The sequence below is a fragment of the Zingiber officinale genome, chromosome 4B, assembly GCF_018446385.1.
Source record: "Zingiber officinale cultivar Zhangliang chromosome 4B, Zo_v1.1, whole genome shotgun sequence".
In the NCBI taxonomy this organism is placed as follows: domain Eukaryota; kingdom Viridiplantae; phylum Streptophyta; class Magnoliopsida; order Zingiberales; family Zingiberaceae; genus Zingiber; species Zingiber officinale.
Window position 1 is genome coordinate 119,457,664 of NC_055993.1, and position 15,351 is coordinate 119,473,014.

Genomic DNA, 15,351 nt, shown 5'->3' on the forward strand with positions numbered 1-15,351 from the left:
TGCTGATCGGTCCCCAGACCGATCCCAGCTCTCCCAGCCGTGAGCGCACTCGTCTCCTAATCGGTCGTGGAGACCGATCAGGCATACACCTGATCGGTCCCTGGACCGATCAGGAGCTTCTTTCTTCACTTCTGATCGTTGCCTGATCGGTTCAGGGACCGATCAGGAACTCCACAGTATGCTACTGAGTGGAATCTGATCGGTCACCAGACCGATCAGGAAACACTGAGTTTCACTGGATCGGTCTGCAGACCGATCCAACTCCTAGGTTTAGAGAGCCCTCTCTAACCTAGTTCGGAGAACGAGCTACCGAGCCCTCTCCGACTCCATATGTCAAGCTTCACTCACTTGGACTTCTCAACACCAGATGTCCGATCACCCTTGATCTATCTGGATTTTCCCTTGCCCGGCTTCACTCACCAGGACTTTCCACCTGGCTTCACTCACCAGGATTTCCACACTGCCTAACATCCCAGTTAGGACTTTTTCACTGCCTGGCTTCACTCATCAGGACTTTCCAACTGCCTAATTGTTAGAGTGTATACTAAAAGCCTAGCTTTTGGTATAAACATTTATCTAGAAATAAGAATCACATTGGTCAAATATCTACATTTATGATAAATGTAGTTGTTCAATTAATTTATATTGTAGATAACATGGTGTGTGGTGTCACACACAGAGGATCATGTTATCAGTACCTTATAAATTATAAACAGTAGCTCACGACCATAATGAAAAGGAACAAACCATTGGAAGGTCGTAGTGTAATTAGGTATTAGTTTATCTTAACTATATAATTACACTAGTACACTTAGAGTGTATTGAGTAGGACCATTAGAGGTCGTTTCTTTTATACTGACTTTATAAAGAAACAAAGACCTCAGTTATTATGGAAGTGTGTGCTCTTAATCCTAATATAATAACGAGCACATATATTTGATATTTATTTCTTTAATTTATCAATGGGTGAGATTTAGTTCGATGAATCAATAAGCCCGATAAGTTGGGAAATGATATCACTTATAGTGTGTGTTGTTGATTATAGAAGGAAACTGTGTCCTAGTGATCTAGGTTGAGAATGTCCCCAAGAGGAGCTCATATGGATTGTCATGTTAAACCCTGCAGGTGGACATAGTCCGACATGACGATGAAGTTGAGTGGTACTACTCTTGGAGCTAGATATTAATTAAGTGAGTTGTCAGTAACTTACTTAATTAGTGGGCATTTGTTATCTTAAACACAGGGAGACTAACACACTCATAATAAGAAGGAGCCCAAAATGTAATTTGGGATTGGTGCGGTAGTTCAATAATAGTTCTTTAGTGGAATGAATTATTATTGATGAAATTTAGTTGTGTGTTCGGGGCGAACACGGGATGCTTAATTTCATCGGGAGACCAAAACCAATTCCTCCTCTCGGTCCCTATCGTAGCCTCTAGTATATAGAGATTTATACCCACCGCATACCCACCTTCTTACCCATCCAATGGGGCCGGCCAAGCTAGCTTGGAACCCAAGCTAGGGCCGGCCAAGACCAAGTGGATGAGCCATGAAGGTGGCCGGCCAAAAGCTTGGGTCCCAAGCTTAGGTGGCCGACCACTAGAATATTAAAAGGATTTTTATTAAAATTATTTCTTATGTGGATATCATGTTTTTAAAAGAGAGTTAAAAAAATTAAAATTTCCTTTTATAACTTTCTACAAAAGATTAAGAGAAGAGATTAATTTCTTTCCTTATTTGTAGATTAAAAGGATGGTTTTAATTTTTGGTAAAAACTTTCCTTATTTGTAAATCATCTACATGATTAAAAGAGAGTTTAAAATTTGAAATCTTTCCTTATTTGTTGATTAAAGGAGGATTTTAAATTTTAAGAAAACTTTCCTTTTTAAACATGTTCATGATTTAAAAGAGAGTTTAAAAATTAAATATTCTCTTTTTAAAAGTTTCTACAAAAGATTAAGAAAGGATTTGATATCTTTCCTTATTTGTAGATTGAAAGAGTTTTTAATTTTTAGAGATAACTTTCTTTTTATCCACATGTTTAAAAGAAAGATTTTAATTTATTAAATTTCCTTTTTATAAACCAATCATGAAGGGATAAAATTATTGGAGAAATTTTTATAAATTTCCGGAAACAAATTAGGAAGTTTTAATTCTTGTTTAATTAAAACTCTCCTTGATTTGAGGAAATAAGTGGCCGGCCATGTTTTAGTGAGAAGAAAAATTATTTTAATTAAAATAAATTTTTCCTTTTCATGGCAAAAGAATTAAGGAAGTTTTTATTAAAATTTCCTTATTTGCCAAGACCAAGGATTATAAAAGAGGAGGTAGAGGAGCCTTCATGGGTGAACAACCTCTATTATTTTCTCCCTCTTTTCTTCCTTGGTGTGGCCGGCCTCCTTCCTTTCTCTTCTCTCCATCTTGTGGCCGGACCTCTCTTCCTCCTTGAAGATCAAGTGGTGGCCGGATTTTAGCTTGGAGAAGAAGGAGAGAAAGCTTACATCCCTTGGAGCTTGATTGGTGGAAAAAGATCTTCATCTCTTGGAAGCATAGTGCTTGGCGAAACTTGAAGAAAGGAGAAGAAGGTGCTTTGGTGGTTTCTCATCTCGGAAGATCGTTGCCCACACAACGTCCGAGGTTAGAAGAGGAATACGGTAGAAGATCAAGAGGTCTTTCTAAAAGGTATAACTAGTAATTTTTCTTTCCGCATCATACTAGTTATTTTTGGAAATAATACCAAATACAAGAGGCATGCGATTCTAGTATTTCGAATATGTTTTTCGATGTTGTGTTCTTTTGTTTTCTTTTTCCTTGTGATTTGATTGTTCTTTTCGGTTAACCTAAAGTTATTTTAGGAAATTAAATATTATCTTTCCATAAAAGGTTTTGTCTAGTCGGTGGTGGTTGCTCCCATATCCAAGAAGGCCATGTGCCTCGCCACGTCAGTACTGGGAACCAATTATGGAAATTAATATTTAATGGAATTAATAACTTAAGGTGATTTGGGTCGAACGTGTTAAGTTCCGCAGGAGACCCAAGTCAAAACCTAAAAGAACGAATAGATTAAGCTTTGGATCAAACGTGTTAAGTTCCGCAGGCGATCCAAAATTTAATTTAAAAGAACACATGGTAGCTAGGAAAAGGTTCAGACCTTTGTACAAAATTTTTGTACAGTGGAACCTCTAGGCTTTCCGAGTAGCAACCAACACTAATATCCCAGTTAGGACTTTCCTACTGCCTGGCTTCACTCACCAGGACTTTTCCACCTGTCTAACATCCCAGTTAGGTCTTTCCCTCGTGCCAAGCTCCCTGCTTGGACTTTTCCGTGCCAAGTCTCCATACTTGGACTTTTCCAGTGCCAAGTCTCCATACTTGGACTTTTCCCGTGCCAAGTCTCCACACTTGGACTTCTCGCGTGCCAAGCTCCCTGCTTGGACTTTTCCAGTGCCAAGTCTCCATACTTGAACTTTTCGCGTGCCAAGCTCCCTGCTTGGACTTTTCCCGAATCAGGTCAACCAGGTCAACCTTGACCTAAGGTTGCACCTACAATCTCCCAAACACCTATTCTTGTCAAACATCAAGAATAGAACTCTCTTGCGAGTGTCAAACATCAACATGCAACTCAACTAGGTCAACCTTGACCTAAGGTTGCACCGACAATCTTCCCAAGTCAAACATCAAAATACAACTCGAGTCAAGTCACCTCGAGTCGGGTCAACCAGGTCAACCTTGACCTAAGGTTGCACCAACACCTTGGACTAGTCTCCTCTTGTGAGGTGGATACCAAGTAAACCAACCGTGTTAGCGTTGTGTGATTTGTTTCTGTATTTTCCGCTGCACATCTTAGAAGAAACAAGCAACGCCGAACAACGGGCACGCGACGAGCTATTCCCCCCCCCCCCCCCCCCTCTAGCTACTTTTGGTCCTAACAGCGAGTACACTTCTAATGTTTTTTCTCGTTTACTTGTATCATAAGGTACTATACATCAAACCTCGTGTCGAGAAACATCTGAACAGAATGGGGTTACCGAGAGAAAACATAGACATCTTGTTGAGACAATTCACTCATTCTTATTATTTGCGAATGTTCCTAGTATTTTTTTAGGAGAAGTAGTTTTTATTGTTACTAATGTAATTAATAGGATTTTGACTTCTCACAATTCAAGTTTGTCTCAACAACAACAACAACAACCAAGTCTTTTTCCACTAAGTGGGGTCGGCTATATGAATCTTTTTACGCCATTGAGCTCTATCTCCTACTATATCATCGTCTATATTTAAATAAATTTTATCTTATTTTATTGTTGCTAACCAAGTATTGTTTGGTCTTCCTATTCCTCGTTTGATATTTATGTTTATCATAGTTTCACATCGTCTAACTGGAACATTTATTGGTCGTCTAAGTACATATCCGTACCATCTTAAACGTGTCTCTCGGAGTTTTTCCTCAATAGATGCAACTTCGACTTTTTCTCTAATGCTTTCATTTCTTATCTTGTCTATCCTCGTATGTCCACACATCCACCTTAACATCCTAATCTCTGCAACTCTTATCTTCTACTCATGTGCTTAAATTATAGCCCAACATTCAGCTCTATATAACATAGCAAGTCTAACTGCGGTTTTATAGAACTTACCTTTAAGTTTACGCTCCCTCAATTTCAACCATCCTGCTTATATTCTATGTAAGACATCTCTTTCAATCCCTCAATCGTTTTGCAAAAATGATCCTAAATATTTAAATCTCTTGGTTCCGGACAACTCGTCCTCTCCTATCTTAACAATTGCCTCATTACTTCTAATATTGCTAAACTTAAATTCAATATATTTAATCTATTAAGCTTAAAATCTTTCCCTTCTAGTGTTTCCGCCAAGATTTTAGTTTAGCATTTACTCCTTTATGTGTTTCATCTATAAAAATAATATCATCTGCAAACAACATGCACCACGGTACTGTGTCTTGAATGTGCACAGTCTGCTCGTCCATAATTAATGTAAAAAGATAAGGACTTAGAGCTGATCCTTGATGTAACCCTATCTTTATTGGAAATGCTTCAGTTACTCCGCCTGAAGTCTTTACTATGGTCATTACATCCTCGTGCATATTCTTAATTAGTTCAATATGTGTTACGCTAACACCTCTCTTTTCTAGAATTCTCCATATAATTTCTATTGAGATTCTATCATCAGCTTTTTCTAAGTCAATGAATACCATATGTAGATCTTGTTTTTGCTCTCGGTATTTTTTAATTAATTATCTAAGAAGATGTATAGCTTCTATTGTCGACCTTCCAGGCATAAACCCAAATTGATTTTCGGTTACTGTGGTCTCCTTTCTTAATCTTTTTCCATTACCTTTTCCCAAAGTTTCATAGTATGACTTATTAGTTTAATACCCCTATGGTTTGCACAATTTTGTATGTCTCCCTTGTTCTTATATAAGAGAACTAGAGTACTTATCCTCCATTGATCAGACATTTTTTTTTATTTTCAATATCATGTTAAATAGTTTTGTGAGTTATTTAATACCTCTTTTCCCTAGACACTTCCATACCTCTATCGGAATATCATCTGGTCCAACGACTTTTTCATTGTGCATCTCATTTAAAATTTGTTTTACTTCTGAAGTTTAAATTTTACGATAAAAAAAAGGCAGCCCGGTGCACGAAGCTCCCGCCATGCGGAGTCTCGGGGAAGGATCCATTGTACGCAGCCTTACCCTGCTTTTTTGCAAGAGACTGTTTCCAGAAAGTTTAAATTTTACGATAAAAATTAAAATTTCTATACTCATTTGACCTACTTAAATTACCTAAGTTAAGTTGGTTACCTAAATCTTCGTTAAAAAGTCGATGAAAATACCTCTTCCATCGCTTTTTTATTTCTCCATCGTTTACTAATACCCTATTATATTCATTTTTAATATATTTTATTTGGCTAAGATATCTTGTTTTCCTTCATCTCACTTTAGCTATTCTATAAATGTCTCTTTTCTCTTCTCTTGTATCCAATTTTTGATATAATCGTTCAAAAGTTTCATTGTTTGCTTCAGTCACTATTTTCTTAGCTTCTTTCTTGGTCATTGTATATCTTTTTAAGTTTTCCTCGTTCTTACAAATATATAATTTCTTATAAGATATTCATTTTTTCCTTCACTTTCTTTTGTACTTTCTCATTCCACCACCAAGATTCCTTACTTAGTGGTGTATATTTCTTTGACTCACTGAATACACTCTTAGCTACTATTTTCAACTTTGATACCATCTTATCCCATGTTATATTAGAGTCATCGTATATTTCACCTAATCCTTGTACTTCTACCTTCTCCTTAAATATATTTTGCTTCCCATCCTTTAACTTCCACCACTTAATTAATTCTAGAAATCATATATATTTTCTTTCTATTGATACTATGTTTGAGGCGTATATCCAACACTACTAGCCTATGTTGGGTAGTTAAGGTTTCTGCAAGAATTACTTTGCAATCTTTACAAATCTTTCTATCCTTCTTCCTAACTATAAGAAAATCAATTTACAATTTATTATTCCCACTTTTGAATGTGACTAAGTGTTCTTCTCTTTTTTTAAAAAACGTATTAGCTAATATAAGGTCATATGCTATCGTAAAATCTAATATAATTTTTCCTTCCTCATTTCTCGTTCCAAACCCATAACTCCCATGTACTCTCATATTCCTCATTTTTCACTTCGACATGCCTATTTAGATCACCTCCTATTAAAATCATTTCATTTGGTGTAATATTTTATAATATTTCATCTAAGTCCTCTCAAAATCTTAATTTGGTAGCTTCATCTAATCCTACTTGTAGTGCATATACGCTAATTATGTTTATAGTTTCTTTCGCCACTATTATCTTAAGGTTATAATTCTATTCCCTTTTCTAACTACTCTTACAACTTCATCCTTTAACAAACTATCTACAATAATACTCAATCCATTTCTTACTTTACTCTTTCCAGTGTATCATAACTTAAAACCCGAGTTCCGTATCATCTTTGCCTTCTCGCTTACCCATTTTGTCTCTTGTACACACAAAATACTAATTCTTCTTCTAATCATCATATCTACTACCTTCATTAATTTATCAGTAAGAGTTCCTATGTTTTATGTTCAAAATTTTAGATTATTAGTTTTCCTATCATATTTGTTCTTATACAACCTATGGTGTGAGAACTCTTGCTTATTTAACACTACACCCAAGTTCTCATGGAGATGTAGCGGTCCTAGCTGAGACGTTACAGTCAGACCCTGTAACGCTAACTCTTGTATATTTAACACTACACCCGAGTTCTGGAGATGTAGCAGTCCTTACCGAGATGTTATAGTCGGACTCTGCAACGCGTTCCTTCCGGAGAACAACCTAGCATTAGCATAATAGTTTAATGAATCTATTCATTGAATATTTGTCATAGTTTTAACGCTGGCTACCTAACGCAACCCTCATTCTTTATCCAGGCTTGGGATCGGCCATGACTGGTCATCATGGGCGGAGTTAATTCAAGTTTGTCTCATTTTTCAAAAATTATATAGTCGTGCTCCTGATTATTCCTCTTTACGTATTTTTTGTTGTACTTGTTTTGTTCTTCGACCACACATTGAGCGTGATAAATTATCCTCTAGGTCTGCTTTGTGTATCTTCCTTGGTTATGGCGTTGGTCAAGAGATATTGTTGTTTTGATCCAGTCAGTAAAAAATTATATGTCTCTCGTCATGTTGTATTTCTTGAGCATATTCCTTTTTTCTCCGTACCTCTTCTACCACATGACATGACTCATGCAGATCTTATTCGCATTGATCCCTTCAGTACCGACACCAATGAAGCCTCCCTCACGACTACTCTTCCACATGACAGCTTCACTGAATCTGGTATTCTTGAGACATCCATTGCCCCTCTGGTATAGCCTAAAATCTATATTAAATGTCACAAATAGGCTTATCAAATTAACAAATGTATATTTCACTGAACCCCTTAATTAAACAATAATGTTGTAGTAACGAGCCCAGGATCGATCCGAGGAACCAATAGTATGATGTAATTTAGGATTGTCTTTTTATTCCTATTTTTGGGGGTTTCGATATAAAAATGGAGTTGGGGGGAATTAAACTTGAATTTAAATCTAACAAATGAAAAGTACAGCGGTAAAGAAATTAGTCTAATGCATAAATGAAACCTAACTATGTGCCAATGAACAAATCATTACGCATTGTCACACTACGTTGTGATAAATCCATCAACACACTTAAACTAAATATGAAATTACAAGACAGAAATAAAATCTAATCTAAGCAGAATTTAAACCCTAACTTAGAACTTAAACACTAAACAATTAACTAAGCATCAAACAAGAATTAAACAACTACCAAACATGAATTAAACTTCAACAAATCAAAGAAATGATAAATTGCAATGATAAGAACACTAATAAAACAATAACAAAACGAAATAAATCCTAACCAATCCAACTCACAACCAATCCATACAAGTTTCACACTCTTGCCGTCACACAAGAGTGCCAAAGTCGAGACCACCCAATTTCGGACCTCAGTGGAGACTCTTTACAGCGTATCAGCTCAAGGAGTGCTCAACTACACCGACGGACCACCCCCGGCGAGCTAAAACAACCCTAAACCTAAGATATGGCCGGAAATCTGGAAATCTGTGAATCTGAAACTCTGGATCGGGATGAGCACTGTGGATTGCGGATGATCGTCGGATGGAGCTCAATAACGCCGGCGGACCACCTCCAAGCGTCACTGATGGGAATCGGAGTCTCAGATTGGAGGAACACCTCCAAATCTGAGGTGAACAGAGAAACTCAGAAATGCAGAATTCGCCGGAGAGAACACCCTCTGATCGCTCCAGATGACCGGAATGAAGCTGCCGTGAAGGTCTCTCACTGATGTCGAAGCTCGAGGATTGATTGGAGAAGGAAAGGGGTCGAAATCCGAAGAAATGCCGCCGGGACGAAGCTGCTGTGCGTGGAGAGATCGACGACGGAAGCTGGGTACTGTAGCTTCTGTTTTGAATCAGATCTGGATCTGAACGGACGGCTGGGATTGATTTGGAGCTAAATCAACGGTGAAAGTTTGCCCAAAATCCGATCTGAAGGTACTGATGTTGATATAGGGTCTGGATCTACTCTCCCGTAGGTCGGATCGATCAGATCATCACTGGATGGCCCGGATCTGCACAGTCATCATTGAACGGTCCAGATTAATCCGGCTGGATCAATGGCTGGATGAACTCAGATCTGGATCAAAACTTCTGGATCTTCATCAATGGCTTAGATCTGCTCCCCATTAGGTTGGATCGGCCAGATCTTCAACGGATGGTTCAGATCTGTCCTATTCTTGATGAACGGTCCATAATGCTTCAAAGCTTGATCTTCTTGTTTGGACTCCGATTCGAGCCCAATTTCGGTCCAAATATATCCAAATCTAAGATCCTTTGATGCCTGCAAAATAAGAATTAAATATTAGCATCAAATAACACCAAAAATAATATAATTTGCAATTAAGTCTAAAAATACACACTATGCACAAGATGTGATATAGCCATGATTTAAACTATGAAATCAACATCAAACCATGCGTATATGAATCAAAATAATGCAGTAAAATCATGGTTATCACCCTCCCCCTCCCCTCCTGCGACTGTTTCATCACCTCGTGAGATTGTGGACAATCCTACTCGTCGATCTACACATCCTCGTAAGTCTACTAAACTACCTGATTTTGCTTATTTTTGTTATTCTAGTTCCTTTGCTTCTTTTGTTACCTTTGTTCACCATCTTGCTGAGCTTTTGTCCTATAGAGAAGCTGTTGGTAACTCTCTTTGGCAGAATGCTATGGACGAGGAATTAACTGCTCTGTATCATACTTGTACTTGGGATTTGGTACCTCTTGCCACTAGGGAAACACGCTATTGGTTCCCGTTGGATTTATAAGATCAAAACTAAATTTGATGGTTATGTCGAGCGGTACAAAGCTCATCTTGTTGCTAAAGGTTACTCTTAGGAGTATGACAGATTATGAGGAAACTTTTGCCCCTGTTGGTAAAATGACTATTGTTCGTATGTTAATTGTCGTTACCTTTGATCGTAAAATATCTCAAATAGATGTCAACAATGCCTTTTTAAATGGTGATCTTTAAGAAAAAGTGTATATGGTGCCTCCTCTCGGAGTTGCTCACCGACTTGGTAAAGTTTGCAAGCTTTGTAAAGCTCTCTATGGACTCAAACAAGCGCTACATGCTTAGTTTGTAAAGTTCTCGGTGATTACCTCGCTTTGCTTTCATCCCAATAATCATGATTCGGCTTTATTTGTCAAGTGTACACATGCGGATCATATACTTTTGTCTTTATATACGGATGATATGATAATTACAAATGATGATTTTAATGGAATTTATTTTCTGAAGTTTGAATTAGCTCGTTGTTTCGCTATGAAAGACTTGAGTTTACTACGTTATTTTCTAGGGATCGAGATCGCCTCTTCGCTAAAAGGTTATCTCTTGTCTCAGTCAAAGTACATAGCTAATCTATTAGAGCGTGCACGCCTCACTGACAACAGGGTAGTTGATACTCCTCTTGAGACTAATGCTCGGTACTCTCCATCAGATGATTTTCCTTTGCTAGATCCTAACCTCTACCGTACACAGTTATGAGAAGCTTAGTTTATCCCATTGTGATTCGTCCTGATATTGCGCATGTTGTACATATGGTTAGTCAATTTGTCACGCACCGACCATAGTTCATTGGGTTGTTGTATCTTCGAGGAACTCAGTTTTAGAGTATCTTATTCCCTTCTACTTTCTCGTTAGAGCTATTTGCATACTCTGATGTTGATTGACATTTTTCTTGACGAATCTCTTATCTCTTGAAACATGAAGAAACAAGATGTTATTTCGAGATTTTCTGCAGAAGCTGAGTATCGTGTCATAGCTACCACCACTTGTGAGATTGTTTGGCTACGTTGGTTGCTTATAGATATTTTTCTTTGGCCGCCATTGTGATAATCAGAGTGTCATTCAAATTGCACACAATATAGTTTTTCATGAAAGAACGAAGTATATTGAGATTGATTGTCATCTCACTTGTCATCATCTACAGCTTGACATTATCACATTGCCTTTTGTTCCTTGCTTGTTGCAAATAGCTGAAATGTTTACCAAAACTCATTCCACTTCACGCTTTCATTTTTTTGTCTGACAAACTCTTAATACTTCTAGATGTAACATTGTGAGTTTGAGGGGGAATGTTAAATTATATATTTATAACCTTTAAAGTAATTTAGTCTTTTAGCTTTTTAGCTTTTCAAGTTAGGGTTTACAGTTTTTTAATCTAACTATATAAAGTTCTGTACTCACATTTTTTGGATTAATCAAGACGGCAACCTTTTCCTCGTATCAATTTCTACATATCTATAGCTAAATTGACTACATATCTATAGCTAAATTGACTGTGGTCATGATTGATGACCTTATTGTGTCTTCTCCTGCATTCATTAGAAGATTACTTTGGATGAATTAATTTAGCGATTAGAAGTTAGACCTTTTTCATTTATAGCGATTAGAAGCTTTTACTTGCTTTGTCGACAGGTAGAAATAAAGAACATGAATTCGTTTTCTGCAATGAATAAAGCCATTGATTACGAGATCTCGAGACAGGTTCTTCTACATAGTCAAGGTCAAAACGATCAGATTTTCCAAGAAACTCGTCTATGGGAAGCAGGGCCGTAACTTCCATGAGGCCAGAGAGGCGATCGCCTCAGGGCCCAATCCAATGAAGGGCCCATTTTTTTTATTAAAAAAATGAGAGATATGGACCCTAAATGACCGTTAAACCTATTCTCACAGTTCTGAGGCACACACTGACGCATGACTCTTATTTGCACATAATTTATTCTTCGGTGTTGCTCTTCTTTGCACGTGATTTCTTCTTCGGCGTTCTTTCTACTAAGGCACGGATCCACAGAACAAGAGGTAATCATAATCTTCTTCTTCGACCATCTTCTTCGTCTTGCAACACGTGACACTAATTGTAACCTAATCATGCAACAAGGATCGTTTGTACGACCTAATCACGTCGATTCTCACAGTGGCTATCTCACTCGACGCGGGTTGGCAGTTGGCCTTTGTTCGCGTGACTTAATTGCATAGCACGGGGCTGTCACACGCTACCTCAGTCGCTTATGCAAACTGCGACCTAATTGCATGGTGGTTACTACTTGTCTTCTTGCTACTGCCTATGGCTACCGCATTGGTATCAGTATTATAGGATACACTAAATGGGTTACCAATGTTATCTATTGAGAAAGAAAGAGTTCGACAATTGAATTATGCAGATTTGATAATTGTTTTTATCTCTAAAATAGCTATACGAGTAGTGTTTATATAATTATTTTAAATATTTATTATTTTTTTGTTGATGTAATATATTTATTTTTAATTTATTTATATATTTAATATATATGTTATTTATAAATTGAACTTTATTATTATTTATCATAGCAGAAGAGTCACTTTTTTAGTATGCACTTCAGGGCCCGTCGTACACAGGTACGGCTCTGATGGGAAGAAGGTGCTCAGGTTTGCCATTCCCCATGTAGTTCAGATTATGAGTCTTATCTTCATTTTTCTTTTTTCATTCTGCCTGTTTATGGACCAGAAAACTTTTACAATGAGGAAAAAGGAAGGGCTAGCAGATTATAGATATTTTCCAGAGCCTGACCTTCCAGAAGTTGTTCTCACAAAGGAATTTGTCGACAAACTTTGTCAAGGGTTGCCTGAGCTTCCTGAAGCAAAGCGCAGACGATATGAGAAAATGGGTCTCGCAATGCAAGATGTTCTCTTTCTAGCTAATGACAATCATGTAGGAAATAGCTAAAATCTCGGGTTGCTTCAGAGATAAACAGATGCCTTTCATTGCAGGAACAGTAACAACTTATGAATTTTGCAGGTTGCTGAATTTTTTGATGCATCTCTTGAGAACGGCGCTGATCCAAAATTAGCCGCCAACTGGATTATGGGAGATATTTCAGCTTTTCTGAAAAATGAGCGACTTTCAATAACTGAAATAAAACTAACACCGTTTGAGCTTTCTGAATTAATAGCTTCAATAAAAAATGGAACCATCAGTGGGAAGATCGGGAAGGAGGTATGTCAATGTTTGGATTTCGTGTGCTGGATAATTTCCTTCTATAATCTGGTTATGGTTGTTTTGGTAATATTAAAGTTGTTGACATGTAAAATTAACCAACTCATTTTTTGCGATCAAGAAAGTTGTCGAACTCTCAACATTTCTTGCTGATCTTAATATTTGTTAGCATATTCTTCAGTCTTCTTCAGGGAAACAATCATGAAGTCATAAATCTCCTAGAAATTGATGGTATCATAAACGACAATTACTATGTTTTTTTTTCATTATGATACGATATGCCATCATTGCAAGTATATTCTAAAAGCTCAGGGTTACGCCGTTAGTTCTTTTTAGCTAATCAAAGCATTTTATATCTCTTCTTTGCCTGACTGAAAACTATACGAACTAATAGTTCTTCTATGTAGAATGTTTGGAAAAGGCTATAGACCATATGCTTAAACATCCCTACCAGATGTTCGACATTATATACCATATTTTTCTAAATATTCTCATTTTTTTTTTCCATTTTCTGACAGATACTTTTTGAGCTTCTGGCCAAAGGTGGAACTGTCCAGTCACTGATAGAGGAAAAGGATCTAGTTCAGGCAAGTCTAATATTTCCGGTCCGCAAAGCATCTGAATTTATAATTGTTGATCTCAGCATTGAATTGTGATGATTTGATGCATGGATTCTTCTGTTTATCGATTGATGGTATCCAAGTGAATTCTTAGTAATATCTTCAGATTTCTGACTACCTAAATATTAACTATAGTGGAGCTGATAAACTTGTAAACTGTTAACCGCGAATAGAGTAGTTTAACAATTGTTGTAGTTGGTAATATGCTGAGCATGGCTTTGAGTTATAACAACAACAGCAGCAGCATCATAAGTCGCAAGGATCGTCCAACAATTCTTACAGCTGAAAGAACTCCATTTCGAAGTCTCAGAAGAACAATTCATAATGAAAGAGACATGATAGCTTCCGACTCATCTAAACAGGAGTGAGCAACATCAATTTTAGGCTTTTGTATCATAAAATTTACGAGACCAAGCTTTCTATGTTTGTGCTCCTTTTCCAACCATGAAAACCGATACTGATTATCGCGAACTTGTTGCTGGTTATCCAGCAAATTTGTTTTCCACAATGTATAACTCGCTTTATATGCGAAATTTCAGATTGTAGATCCAGCAGCCATAGAAGCACTAGTTGATAAAGTCCTTGCTGCGAATCCGAAGCAGCTCGAACAGTACCGTGCAGGAAAAACCAGGTTGCAGGGGTTTTTCGCCGGCCAGGTGCATGAATCAGCGACATTTCGAAAAGCTATGATTTTACTGCAGTCTGAAACTCTGATTTTTGGTTCTGTAGGTGATGAAGGAATCCAAGGGCAAGGCAAATCCATTGGTTTTGAACAAGATTCTTGGCGTCAAATTGAAAGGAGAGAGTTGACTTTGTTAAGACCCAAAGTCATGAGATCTGCCTCGTAGATTTTCTTGCAAAGGAAGTTTAGAAAGTCAGAGTTGACTTTAATAAATTGGGAACACAAGAATGTAAGTTTCCATATAGATGCCATTTAGAGAAGAGAAAATTTTCATTTTATTATTGTATTTTAACTACCTTTTAAAATAGTTTCACTATTATTATTTTACCTTTATACTTTGGTAGGATCACTTTCATAGATGAGTGTTATTAATTCTCCCCTTAATTGTTAAAAATATGGGATAACATGATAACAAAACTATAGATATTAATACTTATGAAAGCGTGAATTTTTTTTATATAAAAGGTAGAAAATTAAAAGGACGTCCTTATTATCATTACTATCAAAAGTGTACCACACTTTGAAATAAATATCAAAAGTGTACCAACATCGATGCAGCAATTTTACAAAGTTGCTCCAATTGGAGCAGTTTTCATGACTTTGTTGTGGTAAAAGGTGATTCGTTCAGTCCCAGCGTTTCTGTTAATCCGTCCCTAGGTCAACATGGAAGAGGTAAATCACGGGGATAGTAGCCCGGATAATCACTAGTGCATAAAGGAGGGCAGGAACCTGGCTACTAGTTAAGATTTGACTCTCAGACTTCAATATGGTAACACTTTATGTACTAGCCACTAGTCCATCCCGAGAGGATGGTTTTCATAACTTTATTGCTCCAATTGGTGCGAGTTTTCATGACTATCGTTGCAATACATG

At 37.1% G+C, this 15,351-nt stretch overlaps 1 protein-coding gene across 1 annotated transcript; it reads left to right on the forward strand.

Moving 5' to 3' along the window:
- The first annotated feature begins 12,592 nt into the window (after nucleotides 1-12,592).
- On the forward strand, nucleotides 12,593-14,707 carry LOC121977888 (glutamyl-tRNA(Gln) amidotransferase subunit B, chloroplastic/mitochondrial-like). Its single transcript, XM_042530292.1, has 6 exons — nucleotides 12,593-12,608; nucleotides 12,688-12,891; nucleotides 12,979-13,176; nucleotides 13,695-13,763; nucleotides 14,336-14,452; nucleotides 14,526-14,707. Exons 2-6 carry the CDS (start codon nucleotides 12,700-12,702, stop codon nucleotides 14,604-14,606), a joined length of 657 nt encoding a protein of 218 aa, XP_042386226.1. The 5' UTR covers nucleotides 12,593-12,608; nucleotides 12,688-12,699; the 3' UTR covers nucleotides 14,607-14,707.
- Nucleotides 14,708-15,351: the final 644 nt, after the last annotated feature.